The sequence below is a fragment of the Polypterus senegalus genome, chromosome 13 (assembly GCF_016835505.1).
Source record: "Polypterus senegalus isolate Bchr_013 chromosome 13, ASM1683550v1, whole genome shotgun sequence".
NCBI lineage: Eukaryota > Metazoa > Chordata > Cladistia > Polypteriformes > Polypteridae > Polypterus > Polypterus senegalus.
In genome coordinates, this window is record NC_053166.1 from 155,904,147 (window position 1) to 155,928,944 (window position 24,798).

General features: G+C 44.1%; 1 protein-coding gene across 1 annotated transcript; it reads right to left on the reverse strand.

Annotated features, from left to right (window-relative positions):
* On the reverse strand, positions 1–24,798 carry sdr42e2 (short chain dehydrogenase/reductase family 42E, member 2). Its single transcript, XM_039776394.1, has 11 exons — positions 24,451–24,798; positions 24,128–24,223; positions 22,537–22,594; positions 22,167–22,285; positions 20,869–20,944; positions 17,857–17,939; positions 12,162–12,299; positions 8,965–9,030; positions 8,760–8,823; positions 7,285–7,358; positions 1–210 (listed from the first exon to the last, which is right to left on the reverse strand). Exons 1-11 carry the CDS (start codon positions 24,796–24,798, stop codon positions 1–3), a joined length of 1,332 nt encoding a protein of 443 aa, XP_039632328.1.

The following is a 24,798-nucleotide window of genomic DNA, read 5'->3' on the forward strand; positions in this document are numbered from 1 at the left end:
TCAACAACTAGATGAATAAAAGTGAAATAGGATGAAGAGAGCTCCAAGGAGCACAAACAGCTTGAGGCAGATGAGCACGTCACCGGGTCCATGAGGCCGCCTTTTGTAGTTCTCAATGCAGGAAGCTAAGCTGTATTTTGTGGGATAAAATCCAAGCTGCTTCTGCGCCTTGTCAATCCTGAATGTGTGGGTCACTGCAATGGTTCTCGCCTGGAAGAAAGCGGATGGGAGAAGGAAAATTTGAATAAAGAAACTACAGCAGAGAAGATAAGTCATTGGATTCACACAATATACACAGGTATTGTTTTCAAGGAGATGGTTTGAAATATCTAAAAGAGTCAATCATATGCATAAAACATAAGAATATTAGAAAACTGTGACAAGAATAAGCCATTCAGCCCAACAAGCTTATCCATCCTATTCACTTAGACCAGGGGTGTCCAAACTACGACTTGCGGGCCAACTGCAGCCTGTGGTCCATTTGTAATTGGCCCGCAGCAAATTCTAAAAATATAATGAAATATGGCCCACACACAAAACTTATTTTTACCTGTATTGTACTTCTTAAGTTTAACACAAGGCAGAGCTACTGTCTCGATCAAGGCAGCGTCTTCACAAACAGGCGCAACCAAAGAACAATTTTGCTTCGGGTAACCAAAAATGGCAGAACCAAAGAAACGCACAAGAGATTTCAGACACGGTGGTAAAGATGAATATTTCTTCCTAGTAGTCAAGTGCACTGTGGTGGGCTGGCACCCTGCCCGGGGTTTGTTTCCTGTGTGGGCTTGCGCCTCCTCCAGACCTCGAGGGGGCGACCACCCTGGGGGCCGCAGATAAAGAGCTGGGAAGCTTGACCCTGTTGGGGCCCGTGGTCACCGCCAGGGGGACCCCAATACCTGGAGGACCTTGGACCTCAGCACTTCCGCCACACCAGGAAGTGCTGGGAGGAAGAGGAACAGTCACACCCAGAGTTCTTCCGGGGAGACAGCCGGCACTTCCGCCACACGGGGGCGTGTCGGTGGGAGATTGCCAGGAACACACCTGGAGCACATCTGGGTGCTTATAAAAGGGGTCGCCTCCCTTCAGAGTTGGACTTGAGTCGGGTGGAAGAGTGGACAAGGTCTCTGGAGGAGGCCTGAAGGAAAGAGAGAGAAGGCATTGTGTTGGCCTGGACTGTGGGGTATTGAGGCTTGTGAGCTGAATTATTGGACTATGGAGAACCTCAATAAACGTGTGAGGGGTTATTACAACGTGTCTGCCTGTCTGTGTCCGGGGCATATTTCACACCTGCCTTGTGCCCTGTGTTGACTGGGATTGGCTCCAGCAGACCCCTGTGACTCTGTAGTTAGGATATAGCGGGTTGGATAATGGATGGATAGTCAAGTGCAAGTGTGTCTATTTGATTTGCAATGAAACTATTGCAGCAGTGATAAAAGAGTATCATGTTTGTCGACACTACGCAACCAAACACCCGACCTGCACGTCCTGCACTGGTGACGAGTGAAAACAGAAAGTTAAGCAAATGGCAGTTAGTCTGCTTGCTCAACAACGGGATTTTTTCTGTGCTAACAAAACACAAGAAAATGCCACATTAGCCAGTTACGAGGTTACGCAACTCGCTGCCCGTCATGGGAAACCATTCTCAGATGGTAACTTCATAAAACAGTGCCTCACTAAAGTCGCAGGAGTAATGTGCCCAGAGAAAATGCAGGAATTCAACAATGTTCGCTTGTCCAGAAACGCAGTTGTGCGGCGAATTGAAGATTTGTCAGCTAACTTGAAACATCAAGTGTCAGATAAATCTTGTGCTTTTGATTTTTACTCGATTGCATGTGATATTGGAACTTTGTAATACGATAAAAGAAAACCCATTAATGGAGAGCTGTGATGCTGTTTTTGTCTTTAAGCTTATTTGAAGCGTAATTTACCGATATTTGATTGGTTTTCCTGGCTTAATACACAGGAGGTGAGACCATAGACATATATAGATAGATGCCACATTCACTGTGTTTCCCAGTCGACACCATACATCAGCACATCCGCCATATTGTGAGTGGCAAAAGTGCCATTTAAACTAATACAGGTAGACATGGAAACCGGGTTTTCTGATGTAAAAACGTTTAAAACAGTATCGTTTACATACAACAGATTTTGGCAAATTGTTTACATGCAATTATTTATATCCATTTATACACTGATAATGGCAATTATTAAATAATAATAATTATAATTATTACTTCTAAATAATTCCTCCCATATAAGTAACATTTCTCGGACTGCCTTCTTCCATCTCCGAAACATTTCTCAACTTCGTCCTGCATAAGAAGCACAGTACTGAAGTATCGGTTAATGCCCGAGTCACCTCACGTATAGATTACTGTAATGCTATTCTATCTGTCATCCCACAAAAACGTATCCATCGCTTACAACTTCTTCAGAATTCTGCTGCCAGGATAATAACCTGCTGCTCTAAATCCACTGAACACGTCACACCGATTCTCTCTCAACGTCACTGGCTTCCTGTTCACTACCGATTACAATACTAAATCCCGCTTCTTAACATTTAAAGCTCTCCACAACCTCACTGATCTCCTCCAGACTTGCACTCCTCTCGCTCACTCAGATCCTGTAATTTGAGAGTATTCAGTCTGGCAATATGGAGCAGCCTTAGTTTGTGGAAGACAGACACAACTAGAGACATGAGCATAAAATGATGGTTGTCAATTTCAAACTGTGTTTCCTCGATGTGCTCCTTGAGAATAAACATCATCAAGTTAGAGAAATGTTAACAGCTAACAACAATCTACATAATTAGTGACTAAATACGTTTAGCCAATAAGTTGTTTGGAGGCTCACTTGAACACATAAATGCATAGCTTTGCTAGCTCAGCCTGGCGTAGCTAAAGTGAAGACTATAAAACGGGATTTTCTAATGGCCAAATACAACCAAAACAATTGTTCAGCCTTACCTATGAAATGTAGTCCCCTGGGATCTGGTTTGGAGCGTACGGCGGTTTGTAAAATCCCAAGCAGAACATTATCCATAACTTCACACCACAGCAGTGCCACTCGCAATATGGCGGCGACATTGACGTACAATTCTGCTGGTCATGAGCCGTCTAGTTATTCTATGTCTATGGGTGAGACAATATACAGTACCTCACCTCTAGTGGGTGGCCCAGCCCTTCGTATATTTCTTTGTATGTGGCCCCCAGTGAAAAAAGTTTGGACACCCCTGACTCATAAGATAGTAGTCTACCCACTGCAAATCGTCAGACTAGTTTTTCAGATATGGGGCCCGATGAGTCAAAGAAAACATAACTGTAACTGCTTCTCCCTTTTTATCCACAGACATGAGGAGGAGCCACAAGAGTGCAGGTGACGTCACTTCAAGGAGCCGCAGTTTGGAGATTTAGTGTACTAGCCATGTGTGCCCAACTACGTTGCGTGTGTTAAAGTTGTCTGTGAAGGGCTACCTGTTTAAACGCGGCTGCCAGTCGTGAACTGAGCCCTTCGTCGCACAACATTATGATTTTTACAAGGGAAACAAAATTAAAAAAGAAAACCCTTGGACATTGATTCGATAGGAACGGCCCACTCGGAATCACTATCCGAATCGTAATTATGTGGTGGTGTAGGAGCATTTCTGTTTCTGTCCGTTCACAGTCCGTCTCGTTTTCAGGACGCTGTCGTTTCCTCTCACGATGTCTTCTCAACCTTTCTCCAATCTCGCAGGTTGCTTTGTGGCAATCCAAAGAGTAAGGCAGTATACACGGAGCAATGGTTATTAAAGGGGGACACATAGGTATCCAGGCTCTTTAACTCTTTCAGGGCTGATGTTGACTTTTGTCAAAAGGAGGAGTTGATGATGGTAATCGACTGTAAACTGTGACAAAACCAACCGTTATGTTTTAGTTGGACTCTCGTTGCTAGAAGGAAAGTTAGATTCATTGGTCAGACCGAGATTTCCTGCGCTCGCATGAGTAGCAAGGCACAAACAATGGCAAAAATGGCACTGACATCTGGTGAAAGATCAAAGCGAATGCATCAAGAAAAATACTCCGTGGACGACATTTTGCATCTCTGAACTGGACTATGACTTGTCAGACTCCGATTTTGATACAAGTGATTCAAAACGAATATGAGGTTCCAGCTTCAGATGATTGGTCCCCAGATAATTGTTGTACTGACAATGTTGGCCAGGGAGGACTGCCACTTAACAATGATAAGAGATAGAAACCAGATTGCAACGCACTGTGACCGTGTCCTAGCCACGCAAAAACAGCCTGGCCGCATATTCTTGGCAAAAAGGCAGCCAGAGTATGTAGCAACAAACGTTTTCTGTGTGAAGCCATTGCTTTTCAGAAACTGTTTTTTTTTTTGGAAAAAATATTCAGCCCTCAAAGAGTTAAAAGCATAAATAGAGATCACTTCACTGACATGTGAGCAAGCCACGGTACAACTGTGAGACGCGCAGCACTCGCCGGCTACAACGTAACAATAATAATTTCCGGAAACGTGCTGTTACGTTGTCATTCATTTTACCCACTGTCTTTCTTTCATTCATATGTTACGTAGGCACGTACCTTTTATCTTCGGCAATCTCATTCTCTAACCAGCGTAACACTATCCACCACCCCTTTCGTTATTCAGGCACATCGTTGACATCCGTGAGTAACAACAACGTACTAAACTGGAAGGTGGTCTACGCATGCATGGAATTCGCGGACAAAGATCAAGATCTAAATGAAGATCTCTTTAGTTAATTTAAAGCACAACAATTTGTTTAGTTGGAATGTCTGTGTTTTGAGGTGTGACTGGAGTACCACAGTCTTCAGTAGTATAAGCCTGGAGGAGATTCTTAATGCAATGCCTATGTTTTAGCTGTTTCTCTACTGCCATCTAGTGCTTCTTCTTCTAATTCATTCGCGGGCAAACAAAGATCAAGACCCAAATGAAGATTATATATAGAGATAGTGTGCTAGGCTCATACATGTAAGTGCACTTTTAAAATAAAATGAACTACACCAACTGGTTAATAAAAAAGCTTTCAAGCATGAGCACATTTTACTTTGCATGCATGATGCTGTTACTTAGTAACTGACTAGAAAGTCTACCTGTGTTGCATAACAGTTTGCAGCTTTTAAAATTTCCCCTCCATGTTTCTGGTTCTTCAGTACTGATGATTAGGGTCCACTATTTACCGCGGCAAGAAATCGTAAATTCCGCCGCATATTTTTTTAAATTCCGCGGCGTACCACGGTGCGGCAAATGCAGTACCAGAACTCCATAAGACTAATTCGTAACCCAAGCAAAATAAAAAAAGCAATTTTTCTTATTCTTAATCCTTAATAATAATCCATCATAATTCGTAATACTAATCAAATAGGTTTATCAAAGCGTTCACATCTGCACATTTTAATCCACAGATTTGCTTTAGGCAAACGATGCTGAAACATATGTATTCTCAACAAACTATCGAATAATGTTTCTAAAGTTATTGTTTATTTATTTTTGAAGAAAACGGCACTGTAAGCTCGTAGGTTTTCTTGTGACAGAGAATATCGCAGTGGTGACAACACCGATCCATATTTTGAGAACCAACGTTCCACATCAACAGAAGAGATCGGCAACGCAATGTAAACTTTAGCAAGAGCTGCTAAGCGAGGCAGTCTGTCCTCTAAGGCCCGCCAAAAAGCAGTGATATCAGCTGGAATTACTTCACGAGATGCTATGTCCAGATAAGCTTGCCATTCAATTGCTTCAGCCATCATTGTTGGCGCTGATTGTGCATGAGCAGCAAAATTCTTCGATAAGAGTGGTAGCTGTCGTGGATCAAATATTCTCACAGATCTGAATAGGTCTATTGCTGGCTGTTTGGTTCCCACAAAATATTCTTCAAGTTAAGCATCAGCATTGTGCTTTGCATCTTATCAATACGCCACAAATGGTGAGATTTTATTCAGATTTGGTATTTTCCGCGGGAGTTAGTTTAATTCCGCGGCGTGACGTTAAATTTCGCGGGCCGCGGTAAATCGTGGGTCCTACTGATGATGTTAAATATTTAAAGAGCGAACATCCTATAAAAGTACATTTCTAAGTTCTTCTTGAACTAACACTTGTTAGTTACACATTAGTTATGCTTCATACCGTGAACACAATCTCTGTGATCACTTTGCAGATGAAGTGCTGAGGGTAATTCAACGAGTTATTCCTTTTAGTATGGACTGGAATCCTAGTGCTTTACACTCAGTGCTTTTGGCCAAGTCAGTCAGTCAGTCATCGTCCAACCCGCTATATCCTAACAGAGGGTCACGGGGGTCTGCTGGAGCCAATCCCAGCCAACACAGGACACAAGGAAGGAACAAACTCCGAGCAGGGTGCCAGCCCACCACAGGGCAGACACACACACTAGGAACAATTTTAGGATCGCCAATGCACCTAACCTGCATGGCTTTGGACTGTGGGAGGAAACCCATCCAGACACGGGGAGAACATGCAAACTCCACGCAGAGAGGACCTGGGAAGCAAACCCACAGGTCTCTTTACTGTGAGGCAGCAGCACTACCCACTGCGCCACCGTGCCGCCCTAAATGTAATGGTCAGGAATCAAATTCAGGTTTCTTGATTGAAATGCAAGCAGGCTAAACATCACACCCTTCATGGTAACCCTAACCCCTGGGGCACTGATGACTAAAAGTCATTATGTCAAAAAAAACCTGACTAATGGCAAGAAGTACCTGCCTGCTAAATTCCAAGCCTGTGTCTTGAAACACAAATCTGTGCATAAAGAACAAACAAACGAGGACAGAGCTTCACAGATACAGAGAGTTACCAGCTCATATAAGCACAGAAGGGGTTCAACGACATATTGCTAGTGCAGCCACCTCACCACTCGACTTGTCTGAGCTCTCAGCCCAGTTAGGTGCAAAGCAGGAACAAACCCTGGGTAGGGCGCCAGCCCACCACAGGGCACACACACACACACACCAAGCACACACACTAGGGACAATTTTAGGATTGCCAATGCACCTCACCTGCATGTCTTTGGACTGTGGGAGGAAACCCACGCAGACACGGGCAGAACATGCAAACTCCACACGGGGAGGACCTGGGGAGCGAACCCACAGGTCTCCTTACTGCGAGGCAGCAGTGGCCAGAAAATTAACTTTTATAAATAAACTTTTAAAATGTTCCTGTCTTTCAGGCAGCAAACAAACACTTTATGTTGTGTATAATTGTTTGGTACATACCATGTGTAGGAGTACAGGTGCTTTTGCTTACCTCATTCCTGGTAAACAGAAGGGGAACCTCAAAGACGGGTCTCAGGGCCAAATGAAGATGCTCTGATACTGTGGCTAAAACAAAAAAGTAAAAAAAAATCCTCACATAAATAAATAAAGCTAACGACCCTGAAGTGAATAAGCAAATTAAAAAAAGGTGGATAAGCATTCTTCTTGCCTAGAATTGTGAAGAGCTTGCAATGTGTTTGTCAGCCACACGTGATGATCGGTGTTTGGCCTGCTGGCCTCCTGCTTGTTCGATGTTGCGTTGCATTGAGTTTGGTGGTGGCCTCTCAGTTTGGTTCTTTTCGTTTGTCACTCATTGACTGTTTCCTAATGACTTTAAGCTGGGCGATCTCTTTGTATCTTTTCATATACTTCTCTGGACCTACCCACACATTTATTACCCAGGAGTTTTTTTTTTTACTCCTAGCTGATTCCTTCCTTTATGATGAACTAAGCAGAAGATGAAACTCACATTTGCCATTAAATTGGAAGGCTTGTCCAACCTGCTCTTCCCACCTTTCCATTTCTTTAAATACATTTTCAGAAATGCTCAGCATCTCATTTTACTTGAAAGTCTCTGTACAGTATCATATGGCATAGATACATTTTGACATTAACTCTTTCAGGGCTGATGTCTACTTTTGTCAAAAGGAGGAGTTGACGATGGCAATCGACTGTAAACTGTGACAAAACCAACCGTTTTGTTTTAGTTGGACTCTCGTTGCTAGAAGGAAAGTCAGCTTCATTGGTTTGACCGAGATTTCCTGCGGTCATGTGAGTAGTAAGGCACACACAACGGCAAAAATGGCACGAGAGGTCAAAGCAAATGCGTAAAACAAAATACTCCGCGGACAAAGTTTTGCCTATTATGTCTGAACTGGACTACGACTTGTCAGTGACTGAAAACGAAGGTGGGGTTCCATCTTCGGCTGATTGGTCCCCAGTTAATCGTTGTACTGACAATGATCGCCAGAGAGGACTGCCACTTAACAATGACAAGAGGTAGAAACCAGATTGCAATGCACTGCGACCGTGACCCAGCCTTGGAAAGACAGCATGGCAGCACATTCTTGGCAAACTGGCAGCCACCGCATGCAGCAACAGACGTTTTATGTTGACTTATATGTGAAACCATTGCTTGTCAGAAACTGTGTTTTTGAGCCCTCAAAGAGTTAAACAAAAAAAGTAAATATTAGGTTAAGAAACGTACACTTCACCTTTAAGAATTTCTTGGAAATGACGAAAGAACAAATTATTTGTGGGTGTGCAAACTAACTTTGCACCCAAGCCGGTACACACAAGACCCCTGGACAAGAAGGCTTCTTGATTCCAATTCCAGTGCTGCTAATAGCTTACCAAGTAATTGGGCACAAGAAGACTAGCTGTCTCACATTGAGTCCTCATAAGAGTGACACACACACACACACGCAACTAGCGTAAAACAGCTTGCTTGAAGAAGACATTTCTTACCTACTGCATAAACCAAAGAGAATGGCAGGTGAATGAAAGGTCGTCTGTAGCCCAGCTTGTCAAACTGCCATGAGTTAAAAAACAGAGCAACAGATTTAAGTTAGAAGAAGAAACACTAGGCTGCCTCAAGCAAATATTGGTGTGTTTGTAAGATTTCAACAGCAGCAAGCAATACTTTCATAGACAACAAATGGAGTCTTCTTACCATTGGGTCAATCCAATCAAAGATATGAACAGGATCACCATCATTGATGTAGTAAATCTGTCCACTCTGAAAGAGAGGGTGAGCCTCCATGATAAATGAATAGATAGATAAATGTGAAAGGCGCTATAAAGGCACCTGACCCTACACAGACTCGCACCTGGAGGCACATATAAAACAAAAGAATTTTTTAATTTCTTCACCTGTGGGGCACGTCTACTCCCTGTGACCCCCACAGGCACAACACAGTCCCCAGTACACAAATAAAGCACTCAAAACACACTCTTCTCTGGCACCGCCACTCCTCCGTCAAGCTTCATCTTCCTCCTCCCGCTGCTGACCCCTTTTATAGTCCACCCAGAAGTGCTCCAGGTGGTTGACTGTAGCCCAGCTTGTCAAACTGCCATGAGTTAAAAACAGAGTAACAGATTTAAATTAGAAGAAGAAACACTAGGCTGCCTCTAGCTGCACTTCCGGGTGTGGCGAATATACTGTCCATACGGGCTCAGGAGTCCCAGCTGCAGAACCCCCTGGCGGCACCTGCGGGATCCAACAGGGCTGTACCCAACTCCAATTCCCATGGAGCCCTGCAGGAAACCGAGGCACCGCTCCAACCCAGGGGGGGATGGGCGGCCATCTAGCTTCCAGGGGGAGGTATTGCACAGTCCATGGCTGCTCCCCCTGAACATATAGCGAAGGGGCGTCCCGGCTGGGCATGGACCCCGGCCTTCTGCCACACACTATATAATCGATACAACTTTATTTGTCCCCAGATGGAAATTTGGCTCTTTAGGGGTTGCCACAGAGGATCATCTTCTTCCAAATCTTCCTGTCCTCCTCATCTTGCTCTGTCACACCCATCACCTGCATGTCTTCTCTTATCACATCCATAGACCTTCTCTTAGGTGTGGCGGACCGGGCCAGGATGCCCTTTCAGTATATGCTCTGAGGGAGCAAGCATGGGCAACACAATATGTCCCCCGAGTTGCTAGATGGTAGTCCCCCCGGGTGGCAGTGGTGCCTCAGATTCCCGCAGGGTTCCATGGGTGGTGGAGTTCTCCACAGCCCTGTGGGGACCCGGGGTGACCACCAGGGTGGCGCTGCAGAGGTTCCTGAACCCGTCTGGGTGGTTCTTCAGCCACACCCAGAAGTGCAAATGAAAATGAGTGATCAAGCACCTGGAGCACTTCCGGGGGGACTATAAAAGGGGCCAGCAGCCACCACTTGGGGAGCCAGAGGTGGGAGGAAGAGGAGGACAACAATTGCCAGTGAGGAATAGTGGTGGTGAAGAAAAGGAGAATTTATTTGTGCTTGTTGCTTTTGTATTTGTGGGACTGTGCTGTGCCTGCAGGACACGGGGAAGTCGTGCCCCACAGGTGAAGACCAGGGCCGGATTAAGATGAAATTGGGCCTGATGCTGCAGCGCCTATTTTTTTTCTGCATTGGTGCCTGTGCATTCGACACCCACCGCACATGCGCATTCAGACCGACCAAGGAGCCTTAATTGCTTGCGACGCAACCAGCCAGCCTTTATTGAACATGAATAATAATAACAACGTAGTATCGTAACAACTCGAGATTAACATCAAACTATGTAATATCAACATTCAACAGCAATTGTCTGAAAATTACACTTAATACAGAAAACCTAAAAATGAAATACGCAACATTTTGCAATTCTCTTATAAAACAGAGTAAGAAAAAATGAATTTGTAGAGACATTGGGTCAAAGTGACTCAGTTCAGGCTCTTGAGGGTAAAAATTTGTCCACGATTTAAATTTCATAATAGACCAGAATCCTGTCGAGGATTTTAAAAATTCTAAACATCCATGCTGGGCCCGAGGGCCGGCTTTTAGTTTTACTTTTACAGATAACCATTTAAATAGCCATCGATTTTTACTGTACAACTAACTTTCAAGGTGAAAAATTTACTACATGGCCCTTACCGAACAATAATAAAGTGGCAAGAATCCCCAAGATATTGCAAAAAAAATGCAGCTAAATTACTAAGTAAACGGTTTAACGTAAAATTGGTAGCATTAACTTAAAATCTTCAGCTAACAATAAACACAACGACGTTATAGTTACGTCACAGCGCAAAGAACAATAGTAACTGTATAATAAGTAACGCTGTGTCTAGGCGTCCCGAGAGTCGGACTCCAAATTTCATTCTAAGAATTATTTTGAGGTTAATATAGCAAAAGAAAACTGTTCAGCTTCCAGAAAATTCTCATCTGTTTTCATCTGGGCCTAGTTCAGGAATGGGCCTAATACTGCAGCATCAATAGCACCCGCCTTAATCCGTCCCTGGTGAAGACAATACAAGTTTATTTGTTTTTATACGTATGCCTGTGTCAGGTCGGCACTCATATAGCGCCTTATCACATAGGCCTTCCTCTTACCTGTCAGCTCTGTCCTTAGCACCCTTCTCCCAGTATACTCATCATTTCTCCTCTGCACATGTCCAAACCAACGCAATCTCGCCTCTCTGACTTTGTCTCCCAACCGTCCAACTTGAGCTGACCCTCTAATGTCCTCATTTCTAATCCTCGTCACCCCCAATGCTAATCTTCACATCTTTAACTCTGCCACCTCCAGCTCTGTCTCCTGAGCCACCGTCTCCAAACTTCTTTTAGCTTATCTTGTACCGCACTTTGGCTCAGTTTAGACTGTTTTTAATGTGCTTTATAAATACAATTTGACTTGACTTGAAAGGCAATATATGAGATGTCTATATAAGAGAGATGTAGACAAATAAACTTTATTAATCTCAAAGAAAATGCTAGTTTACAGCTGCAGACATAAAAACACACAAATGTACCGTATCCCGTATTATGTTAATCTTAAATATGTTAACAAGGTATCGAGAATTATCAAAGTACAGGCATATACTAAGTGTAAACGTGGCCCAGTACATCATACGTAGCGTCACTATCTCTTAAGACGTCTGCTCGACCAGCTCAGCATCATTCATCACACAGGGATCAACACCATCTCAGTCGAGGACTGACTCCTTATCGAACCTGATGACTGATGATAGACTTCACAGGGCGCTCCCTGTTGTCTCATTCTGTTACTGAACGTGCTGTGAGACTTCGCACAGGGGATGAGAGTCTTTCCCCTAATGCCGGATTTCAATCAAAGACATTGCAGTTCATCACTTCTATCCCATGAGAACATCCAAGGCTTAGATACTTACGGCGATATAACCCTTTCGAGGAGTCAGTGCCTCAGCAGCCAGCAGATGGGCTCTCACCAGGTTGTCCACGTGGACCCAGTTGATTCTGGACTGCCTGTTACCAAAGGTGAAACTGAAGAGACGCCACTCAATGTAGAACTGAGGAAGGAAGAGCACGAGGGTGAGGGTGAGGGTGAGGGTGAGGGTTGCACCACAATATTTTACAACAGATCTAGAACCAGGAAATGTCTGTTTTATCAAGAAATTCAATATTTGGCATCATTCTTGGTGAGTGATAGAAGTGCAGTTACAACATATGTATGATACATTCATTGTATTGTATTACAAAATATGTTGTAGGTGCCAAAGACGGGTCTTGTTCAAAAAGCGGACGCCATCTCCATCTTGTTGTTTGTTTTAGACAGGCCTACCCCTACTACAAACCCGGAACTTAAGGTTCGTGGGGGTAAGGCCAGGTACACCAGGGTCTCTAATCTTAAAAATTTAGAGTAGGTGCCTAATCTTAAAAATAAGCGGCATCCGTGAGCGTCTGCTTTTTGAACAAGACCCCCAAAGACCTACAATATGTCTCTCTATTATTAAAAAACGTAATGTTCATGGAAAGATACTTTAAAGTTCCGCGAGATCACATTAGCGCAAACAAATGGAAATTATTCAGTCAGTGAGTTATTTTCCAACCCGCTATATCCTAACACAGGGTCACGGGGGGTCTGCTGGAGCCAATCCCAGGGCGCAAGGCAGGAACAAATCCCCAGGCAGGGTGCCAGCCCACCGTAGGGCACACCCACACACACACTCCAAGCACAATTTTAGGATCGCCAATGCACCTAACCTGCATGTCTCTGAACTGTGGGAGGAAACCCACACAGACACGGGGAGAACATGCACACTCCACGCAGGGAGGACCCGGGAAGCGAACCCAGGTCTCCTTACGGCGAGGCAGCAGCGCTACCCACTGCACCACCGTGCCGCCCTAACGGAAATTATTACTTAGTGAAATAATGGAAAAAGCGAAAAGAGATTGAATATATTGTTTGGATTTAAACTTTAAGTCGGAGACTTGTAGATCGTCTAATTTGTGTTGCCATCAGTGAAAAGTAGTGTTTCTTTCCAATGAAGAATTAAAAGATGAGATTGTTGTTGTCCTGGACAGTCTCGCGGGGACTTTTAACATGAGATTCTTTCAAAAGTCATGCCCTGCTTACAATCATTTTCAAATAAGATCACGGACATCTAATTGTGGGTGGCACGGTGGTGCAGTGGTAGCGCTGCTGTCTCGCAGTAAGGAGACATCGGCTTGCTTCCCGAGTTTGCATGTTCTCCCCGTGTCTGCGTGAGTTTCCTCCCACAGTTCAGAGACATGCAGGTTAGGTGCATTGGTGATGCTAAATTGTCCTTAGTGTGTGCTTGATGTGTGTGTGTGTGTGCCCTGCGGTGGGCTGGCGCCCTGCCTTGCGCCCTGTGTTGCTGGGGTTGGTTGGATAATGACTGACTGACTGACATCTAACCGTGACATCTCAGTTGTGTTATGGCTTTTATCAGACACACGTCCTGTGCTTTCAGTTCTTGTAAATACTTTTTAGATGACACGTCAACGACTAAGCAAAGAAGACATGGCAGGGCAGCAGCAGCAGCAAGCCAGCACCCTGATTGAGCAAAGAGGAGGTAAAAAAAAAAAAAATACAACTGTACGTGTTTCCTATTGTATCACCGTTTAAGAGGGGCTTTCGGAGGAGCAGCCGCGTCTTCTAGGGGTGCGTTCAGCCCCCCTCTTCACAACGCGAGCAGAAGAGATGCGAAGTGGCTGGCAAGTAGCGCTAGCCAGGTGGATGAGCGAAGCGAGCAGGGGGCAGAGCCCCCTAGTAATATTTACGAATATCAAAGGGTAGCTTAATATATCTCATATTAGACTGTGAGACAGCTTATCTTCCGTAGATCAGTCTGTTCACTTTGTGGTGGGCACTGTCATCGATATGTGAAAGCAAATCATGAAAAACTGCAGAGCAGGTTCAGGACGCTGTAACATCCCTGGCCTCTGCTAATGAGGCAAGTAGACCAGAGAGGATGTAACTGAAGTTTTGCAAATTAAATATTTAAGTACCAGTAACAGCGCACTGCATGTTACACTTGACTTGACTATTCCTAGTTTTCCTCCTCTTTCTTTCTCTGTACGTTTAGCGTTCGTTTGCTCAGAGGTCGATGCGCTTGATGCTTCCTGAGCAACTCTTCTTTTCTCCACCCTAGCGGCCTGCTGCTTCTTGTCTTCTGTCGTTGACATCTTTTTACGTTAAAACTGATTAAGTCCGTTTTTCTGTTGCAATTACTTTGTACGTTTTTCTTAATTTTTCACTTCAGTCTTCAATCTGCCTCAAGAATGATTTAAGATATGAAGAGGTAGAGGAAGTGACGGTGAAGGTGGTAGGGTAGAGAACGGCGCCCGTACGCATGCACCGCACGGCCGAGAGTTGATTCTACAATAAAATAAAAAATGAAAAAGAGTAATAACATTGGAGGTCAATTATCACCCCGAAAACGGACAGTAGACGTCACGTAGTGTATGTGTACCAAATTTCAGGTCGATAGTTGGAACGGTTTGTGAGCTACAGGCGATTTAAAATGCCGGACAGACAAACAGACAGCCATGGTAGCGTATTATATAAGGAGATAAATGAGCAAGTAACACACTGAGTTTGAATGTAAGGTGTTTTACATTTTTTGGGGGTGGGGGGGACAATTTTTATCTATCCATCCATTTTCCAACCTGTTAAATCCTAACCACAGGGTCATTAGGGGTCAGCTGGAGCCAATCCCAGCCAACACAGGGCGCCAGGCATGAACCAATCCCGGGCAGGGCGCCAACCCACCACAGGCAATTTTCATTATTTCATTAAATATCCCTGCAACCCTTTAGACTTACTTAATACAGTGGTGTGAAAAACTATTTGCCCCCTTCCTGATTTCTTATTCTTTTGCATGTTTGTCACAGAAAATGTTTCTGATCATCAAACACATTTAACCATTAGTCAAATATAACACAAGTAAACACAAAATGCAGTTTTAAATGATGGTTTTTATTATTTAGGGAGAAAAAAATCCAAACCTACATGGCCCTGTGTGAAAAAGTAATTGCCCCCTTGTTAAAAAATCACCTAACTGTGGTGTATCACACCTGAGTTCAATTTCCGAAGCCACCCCCAGGCCTGATTACTGCCACACCTGTTTCAATCAAGAAATCACTTAAATAGGAGCTGCCTGACACAGAGAAGTAGACCAAAAGCACCTCAAAAGCTAGACATCATGCCAAGATCCAAAGAAATTCAGGAACAAATGAGAACAGAAGTCATTGAGATCTATCAGTCTGGTAAAGGTTATAAAGCCATTTCTAAAGCTTTGGGACTCCAGCGAACCACAGTGAGAGCCATTATCCACAAATGGCAAAAACATGGAACAGTGGTGAACCTTCCCAGGAGTGGCCGGCCGACCAAAATTACCCCAAGAGCGCAGAGACGACTCATCCGAGAGGTCACAAAAGACCCCAGGACAACGTCTAAAGAACTGCAGGCCTCACTTGCCTCAATTAAGGTCAGTGTTCACGACTCCACCATAAGAAAGAGACTGGGCAAAACGGCCTGCATGGCAGATTTCCAAGACGCAAACCACTGTTAAGCAAAAAGAACATTAGGGCTCGTCTCAATTTTGCTAAGAAACATCTCAATGATTGCCAAGACTTTTGGGAAAATACCTTGTGGACTGATGAGACAAAAGTTGAACTTTTTGGAAGGCAAATGTCCTGTTACATCTGGCGTAAAAGGAACACAGCATTTCAGAAAAAGAACATCATACCAACAGTAAAATATGGTGGTGGTAGTGTGATGGTCTGGGGTTGTTTTGCTGCTTCAGGACCTGGAAGGCTTGCTGTGATAGATGGAACCATGAATTCTACTGTCTACCAAAAATCCTGAAGGAGAATGTCCGCCATCTGTTCGTCAACTCAAGCTGAAGCGATCTTGGGTGCTGCAACAGGACAATGACCCAAAACACACCAGCAAATCCACCTCTGAATGGCTGAAGAAAAACAAAATGAAGACTTTGGAGTGGCCTAGTCAAAGTCCTGACCTGAATCCAATTGAGATGCTATGGCATGACCTTAAAAAGGCGGTTTATGCTAGAAAACCCTCAAATAAAGCTGAATTATAACAATTCTGAAAAGATGAGTGGGCCAAAATTCCTCCAGGGTGCTGTAAAAGACTCATTGCAAGTTATCGCAAACGCTTGATTGCAGTTATTGCTGCTAAGGGTGGCCCAACCAGTTATTAGGTTCAGGGGGCAATTACTTTTTCACACAGGGCCATGTAGGTTTGGATTTTTTTCTCCCTAAATAATAAAAACCATCATTTAAAAACTGCATTTTGTGTTTACTTGTGTTATATTTCACTAATGGTTAAATGTGTTTGATGATCAGAAACATTTTGTGTGACAAACATTCAAAAGAATAAGAAATCAGGAAGGGGGCAAATAGTTTTTCACACCACTGTATATGAGGTCTAGATGGCCCTGCAAGGAGGCATTCTGGGAATTCTTCCATTAATTAAGGGCTTGGCATCAGTATGAGGATGTTAAATGTCTTTGGCATCACATTCAGGATGTGGCCTTAAACCTGACCATCTTGGCACAGGCCATGACAAACTTTATGCAGAGGTAGTGGAGGTGACGGTGAAGGTGGGAAGGAACGCAAGCGCCGCACAACCACCCTGTTGGTCAATGCCGAGAGTTGACTCTACAATTAAATAAAATAAAAAGAGGAATAATCTTGAAGGTCAATCATCACCCCGAAAGCGGATAGTAGACGTTATGTGGAGGCGGCACGGTGGCGCAGTGGGTAGCGCTGCTGCCTCGCCATAAGGAGACCCGGGTTCGCTTCCTGGGTCCACCCTGCATGGAGTTTGCATGTTCTCCCCGTTTCTGCGTGGGTTTCCTCCCACAGTCCAAAGACATGCAAGTTAGGTCAATTGGCGAGTCTAAAGTGTCCCGCGTGTGTGCCCTGCAGTGGGCTGGCGCCGTGCCTGGGGTTTGTTTCCTGCCTTGTGCCCTGTGTTGGCTGGGATTGGCTCCAGTAGACCCCTGTGACCCTGTAGTTAGGATATAGCGGGTTGGGTAATGGATGGAGGGATGGATGGATAGTTCAAATGATTTGTGAGTTACAGGTGATTTAAAATCCCGGGCAGACAAACGAACAGCCACGGTAGCGTATTATATATAAAGATTAGATTCAGAATGAAGCAGAGGTTGTATTTGACTATTCGGACAAATACTGAGACATTAGTGCTGGTTTATGGTGGCACAAGTGTCATCTTTCACATGTGACCTCAAATCTTATAGCTTGCAAGTGTCAGTCCGCTTGACGTTGTCCCTCGCAAGCCGAGCATGTCAGATGGCATGAGTGTGAGATGCTGAAATGGGAAACCCTTTACATGCTTCATCAATATTTTAGCTATTTGGAAGCATGTTGCTGATGAAGCCTTGCATGATTGCCTAAGGGTGTCACCTTGTTCGTGTGCCCCGTAAATCAAAAGGCAAGAAAAAAAGTAAAGTTTCAAAATATCTATACACAGGTGTGTGCTCCATGGGGCATCCCCTTTAATACAAACCCCTAGGCTTTCTCTGGAAGCTGCTACCCCCATCCACACATACTCACGGCTACTCGCTGCAAGTGCCGTCTCTCTTCGGGCCCATAAATACCGGGAGGGCGGAGGACGCAGGTTCTTAGCACAGTACCACCTTAGAAGAGAAGCGTAGGATATTGTAGATCAAATCAAATGCGGCAAGGCATTAGGTTTCAGGCAGAGTAGGTGGGGGTTGGTTGCTGTCAATGGAAAAACCACTAGATACCTTATGACTGCATAATAGATTGAAGAAAGAAAAGGGAAATAAACGGCTGGAGTGAAAAATACAGGAGAGCGAGAGAGACTCAGACCATGACATGAGCAGTCACTGGGACTAACTAGATTAAAAAAAAATACATTGGAGACAAGGGGGTTATCACCAGGCAGAGTAGAAGAACAAAGACAATAGGGACCATTCCTCAAGTAGAAATGGCATCACCTAGACCAGGGGTGTTGAACTCCAGTCCTGGAGGGCCGCAGTGACGGCAAGTTTTCATTCTTACCATCTTCTTAATTAGTGACCCGTTTTTGCTGCTGATTACTTCTTTTAATTAATTTGACTCCGGCACTTTAGTTGTTTTGGTTTTTTTTCCTTAATTAGCAGCCAAACAATAATGAGACACAAAACAAGCCATCACATGACCAGCTCATCCGTGCCCAATAGGACATAGCAGCGCTAGAGAAGGTCCAGAGAAGAGCGACTCGGCTGATTCCAGGGCTACAGCGGTTGAATTGTAAAGAAGGATTAAAAGAGCTGTGCACTAGGCGTCCTTTAGTATGCGATTCACCGTTTAGTTGCCGATCACCTTTAGCGATGCCTTGGAGGATTTTTGAAGACCAGAATGAGGACCCCACACAGACTCCTCTGTTCGAGACTAAACAGGTTTAATTCTCTGAGTGCTTGGCTGCTGTCCTCTGCACAGCTTCAAGTGCTGCTATCGTCAGACCAGTTAGGGCTGCTGACGTTTCTTACTGTGTCTGCATACACAACTGATGATTGACTGGCATTCTGTATTGGGCCAGTTCCTGCTTTCCATTTTAAGACAGATATTAAATTAGGTGCGGACAAGAAATGGAAGAATGGATGCTACAGCACAGTAAAAGTTTGAAAACAAACACGTGTGTTGGTGAAGAGCAAGGGGCGAAAAAGATATTGCAAAAAATCTGAGAGACTGAGCGATAGCTACACCCTAGTTGACATCGATGATAACTACACCCTACTCCCGTGCTGTTGGCCAATACCGAGACGTTTTGGGTCTCCTCTTGTATATGCGGTGCTATGCTCTTTCTTGGCCACTTAGGCCAGGGGTGTCGAACTCCAGTCCTGGAGGGCCGCAGTGGATGCAAGTTTTCATTCTAACCATCTTCTTAATTAGTGACCCGTTTTTTCTGTTGATTACTTCTTTTAATTAATTTGACTCCAGCCCTTTAGTTGTTTTTTTTTTTCCTTAATTAGCAGCCAAACAATAATGAGACACAAAACAAGTCATCACATGACCAGCTCACCTGTGCCAAATAGGACATAGCAGCGCTAGAGAAGGTCCAGAGAAGAGCGACTAGGCTGATTCCAGGGCTACAGGGGTTGAATTATGAGGAAAGATTAAAAGAGCTGAGCCTTTACAGTTTAAGTAAAAGAAGAGGTGACATGACTGAAGTGTTTAAAATTATGAAGGGAATTAGTCCAGTGGATCGACACTTGTATTTTAAAATGAGTTCATCAAGAACACGGGGACACAGTTGGAAACTTGTTAAGGGTAAATTTCGCACAAACATTAGGAAGTTTTTCTTTACACAAAGAACGATAGACACTTGGAATAAGAGACCAAGTAGTGTGGTGGACAGTAAGACGTTAGGGACTTTTAAAACTCGACTTGATGTGTTTTAGGAAGAAATAAGTGAACAGGACTGGTGAGCTTTGTTGGGCTGAATGGCCTCCTCTCATCTAGAGTGTTCTAATGTTCATCACATAATATCTGAAAATAAAGAAAGGTGAAGGTCTCGGTAAGGCTGATCTCTCAGGTCCCCAAAACATCTTGATGGTGTTCTTAAAAAAAAAAAAAAAACAGAAAAATCAACAGTTTTGGAAATGTCTGCTATTGCAGAATGAGAGCAGCAACAAGCCATGGAATTAAATAACGAGTTTAATTAACAGCAAGAATAATCGGCTTCTCATTAAGAAACTGGCTGGAGTGCAATTTGTTGGTGTTTGAAGCCCCAGTTTAGCTGGTCATCTGTCAGCTCGTTTCATATCTCATTTCCGTTTTGCTGCCATTTAATGAAGAAAGGAATAAATTCAGAGGACTGGATCCTTCTAACAGGGCTATTAAAATGATGAGAAAAAAGTGAATTAGCAGTGAAAACTGGTCACTGATTAGGAACAGGGTCAGAATGAAAACCTGCAGCCACTGCGGCCCTCCAGGCCTGGAGTTTGAACTGGGCAGAGTAGAAGAACAGAAGACCATAGGGACCATTCCTCGAGTAGAAAGGGGGAAATGAAAACTGTAGTGACCGTCACACTGGAGCATCGGAAGTCACAGGACCTGTCTAGATATGAGAAAAGAGTTCTGTACAATGCTGGGCACAAAGGACCCCAAAATAAAGCACCTGGGTTAATTTGGGACTGTCTTTTACAGTAGAACAGAGCAAACCTGAGGCTGTCACTCTGGATAGAAGAATGAAGAAGACCGTGTAGATGCTAACTGACTGTGCCAGGGTCAGGTCCTGGGGAAAGGTGATATGTCTCATTCCTGTTACCTTAAATATCTCACTCTTACGCTGTTTGCACTGTTATGTCGGCATCCTAGTAGAGACTTGCGCATGCATGTACGTGTTGTCCCTGTCTCCTGACGGACGGTGTCAGGTTTATCATATTGTATCCAGCTAAATGTAAGCAGGGCTGGCGGTGTTGGGTTGCAGGGCCTGGCACAGTGCTGTCAATCGAGCATCTCGATGGGGCTGGAAGAGCATTCAAGAGCCTGGACAATTGATAAAGTCAGGGAGGGTCTTAAGAGTGGCAGATATGAACACGCACTGGAGGAGCCTACCTTTCATTGGAGTCCCATTGGCAGCAATCACCATCTGATCAGCGATGGCTTTGGTTTTGGAGTAATGATCCACATGCTGGAAAAGAAAGTTCTGAATGAATCGGGTGAAACGGAAGACGTGATTGCAAAGTGGCTGGCAGCCAGTGAAGCCACAATGCTACACAAAGAAAATGAATTAAAAGTGAAATTAGGCAAGGATTACACTCCATTACACTTGAAGGTGGCTTGTTATGTGACTCCGGGATATTATCAGAGAGCGATATCCACGTTTGGCATAGCCTGGTGCATTGACACAGTTCTGTCGTATTCACATCTGGGTGATTTATCAAGTGATGCCTCATGTTACCACTGAGTCTGTTCTTCAATATGAATTGCTAAATGATTAAAAGCCAGTCAGTCAGTCAATCATTCTCCAACCTGCTACATCCTAATTACAGGGCCACGGGGGTCTGCTGGAGCCAATCCCAGCCAACACAGGGCGCAAGGCAGGAAGAAATCCCGAGCAGTGCACACACACACCAAGCACACACCAGGGACAATTTAGGATTGGCAATGCACTTAACCTGCAGTGCCAGTCTTAGTAGTTTAGAAAATGTGCAGGCCTCAGATGGGGGGGTCTGGTGGGCATACCCCCCTGGAGCTCAGGAAGGTGTTCTAATAAAACATCCGGAAAAGAACAGTAACATTTAGGATGAGGAGGGTATCGTGACACACGGTGTGAGGGACTGGCACAGACTTTGATAGATAGATAGATAGATAGATGGGAAATGTGCTATATTAGATAGATAGATAGATAGATAGATAGATAGATAGATAGATAGATAGATAGATAGATAGATAGATAGATAGATAGATAGATAGATAGATAGATGGGAAAGGTGCTATATTGGATAGATAGATAGATAGATAGATAGATAGATAGATAGATAGATAGATAGATAGATAGATAGATAGATAGATAGATAGATAGATAGGAAAGGTGCTATATTGGATAGATAGATAGATAGATAGATAGATAGATAGATAGATAGATAGATAGATAGATAGATAGATAGATAGATAGATAGATAGATAGATAGATAGATAGATAGATAGATAGATAGATACTTTATTAATCCCAAGGGGAAATTCATTTGACACACAATGGCTCCAATACTCCCTTTCCTGCAAGTGGCCTCAGGCATTGATTGAAGGCTTTACGAAGTTACGGTTTCATGAAGGGTAAGCTGAGTTTTTATTTTCATTTAATCATGCATCAGAAGTGAGTCCAGACCATTAACGTAACTGGCAGTACCTACCTCCACCAGTGGGATGTAAGGCACAGAATCTTCATCCCCCAGGTCAATAGGGTTCCCCTTGAAGACCACGCAGACTGAGCTGGTGTATATCAACCTTGGGATGTTCTTCTCAATACACACTACAAGCCAACAAGAACGTCGAGTGAGTTCAGGACAGGACAGGACAGGAGACAAAGCACCTGGAGAAGACTAGGGGCAGCGACAGGGGGACCACGGAGGAAGCTGCACATTGTGCTTGGTAAACCTCGGGTGAATCCCCATTGAATCAGGGGCTGTATGAAATGTCCTAGGAAATGTGCTACAGTGCCCTCCATAATGTTTGGAACAAAGTTTCACAAGAAGCAGGTAGGAGGCTCAGCAATTGGCTCACCTTCAATGATGTTTCTTGTTCCTCCCACATTTATAGATTCGATCTGCTGTTTTTTCAGCTGCCGAAGAGAAAAACAAAACTCACGATGTGTCCTTTGTCCAGCAGAGGGCAGTAGCCACACCAGTCTTGTCTAACTACACTAGTATTGCAGAATATGTCAAGCAAAATAAAACACACAAACAAAACCACAGTACTATGAGTATAAATAAATGTGGTACAATGTTTCTTGCTGCATATTTCTTTATGTATATATTTAATTACTAGCTGTACCTCCTGTCTACATTGGGTTGAGATCCAAGTACAATCAGTTTAGCCATCAGTGCATTACTATAATAAAATTCATTACTATAAAAGATTTGTGATACACCCACACATCAAGCACACACTAGGGATAATTTAGAATCGCCATTAATCACCGAACCTGCGTGTCTATGGACTGTGGGAGGAAACCCAGGCAGACACGGGGAGAACATGCAAAATCCACGCAGGGAGGACCCCACTGCGCCACCGTACCGCTCCAATATCTACATACTTCTGTCATATCACCTATGTCCATATATTGTTCTGTTATTTCGCCGAGTAATATTTTCCGTTTGTTAGCACAAATGCGATCTTTACTATCAGTTTTTGAGACTTTCGAATTTCCGTACTTCCATGATCTCTAACCTGCTCTGCATGTGTATCACTCCAATGTTTTTGAACTCTTCACGACGTTCTACTTTGTCATCTTCTCTTTGTCTTTACTCACGTATGTGGATTTCACTTTCACCAAACAACCAATCTTTTAATTCTAACGGATACGCCTCTCCATTGGGAAGAAACGCTACTTTTCCATGATAGCAACCCGAATTAGACGATCTACAAGTCTCTGACTTAAAGTTTAAATCCAAACAATATACAGTATTCCATCTCTTTTCGCTGTTCCGTTATTTCACCGAGTAATGATTTCCGTTGGTTTGCGCTAATGCGATCTTTACTATAATGTTTTTGTGACTTTCAAATTTTAGTACTTCCATGATTTCTAATCTCATGCATGCTTATCACGCCAACGTTTTTGAATTCTTTACGACGTTCTACTTTGTCATCTACTCTTTGTCTTTTATTTCCGGTCCCAGACGTGGTTACATCTCTTGGCAGAAAGTCTCGTCTCGCAGGACATGAAAGTGTCTCTCTGAGAAAGTCACGTCCCAGGATTTTTTTATTATAATAGAGAGATATCTACAGAAATGTATGGCAGATTGTCAGAGGTAATTTGAGTCTGGTGCTTATTTATTTGGGGAGTCCATTGTTTGTTTGTCTGACTTTTTTTTACAATGACTAGCACAGAACCCCCAATAAAGGAGTCAATGGCCACCGAAAAGAGTTTCATGTTAATTCAGGACTCGTCATTCTGGAGCTGAGCAGAAATCACACTTTAAAAAAAAATGCAATTTTTTTTCCTTGGCAGCAAGCAGTACCATTGACAGATCCGGGTGACGTCTATCTCCAGTCCTTAAGCTCGTCTGCCAAGTGTGGTCATGGAGCCCACGTAGCTCAGGGCGTGAGCTGCACCCCCCCGGATCACTTTATGAAAAGACAGTGAGGTGCTCACCTGGTCAGGGCCAGACATGCCGTAGGACGCCACATGGAACACGCAGTCCACGTCCTCGCTGGCTTTGTACACGGTCTTGTAATCCCGGATGTCGCCCTGTTAACACAAATAGCAAGTGGCCAGTATAAACTATCAGGACAAGTGGATTTAGGGTTGGGGTCTCCAGCTGCTTTACTGTGTTCCCCCACCCCATCCTCCTTTCGAGTACCATGTCATTGAACCCCAAGTCCTCTCTACTTTCCAGTCCCACCGCTGGATGTGCACGGAGAATAAGGAGAGAATGAAAGTCGGGTAGTGAGTCATTAAAAGGCACCACCACTTACCTGGATAAAATTTGCGCCCTCAGGGATGTCCCATTTTGGCTTCTGCAAATCCAGAAGAATTACGGAAATGCCCTCTCTGACCAGAGTGCACCCCAAGTGTTGTCCCAAGTAGCCTGCTCCTCCCGTCACCAAGGCCTTGGCTACTTTACGCCCACCTGGGGCAGAGTGGCTCCTCAGAATGCAGTCAAAGGCATTGCTCTGATGGGGCACCACGCCGCTGGACCTGTGCTTCGCGCCCACACCGCTGTTCAACCCAGGGTGCCCCACGGAGCTTCCTTTGAGTTGGTAATCTTCTTGTTGCTGAAGCTGGCACACAGATTGGTGGAGCTGCACTTCACACGTAGCCAT

What these genes read in the sequence shown, in the direction of transcription:
- sdr42e2 (XM_039776394.1), bottom strand. Translation starts at nt 24,798, where the DNA reads ATGGCTACGTGTGAAGTGCAGCTCCACCAATCTGTGTGCCAGCTTCAG. An exon ending in CTTACATCCCACTGGTGGAG is followed by an intron (nt 20,945 to 22,166) that starts GTAGGTACTGCC and finishes TTTCTTTTCCAG; the next exon opens with CATGTGGATCATTACTCCAA. An exon ending in GGCACTTGCAGCGAGTAGCC is followed by an intron (nt 12,300 to 17,856) that starts GTGAGTATGTGT and finishes TTCCTTCCTCAG; the next exon opens with TTCTACATTGAGTGGCGTCT.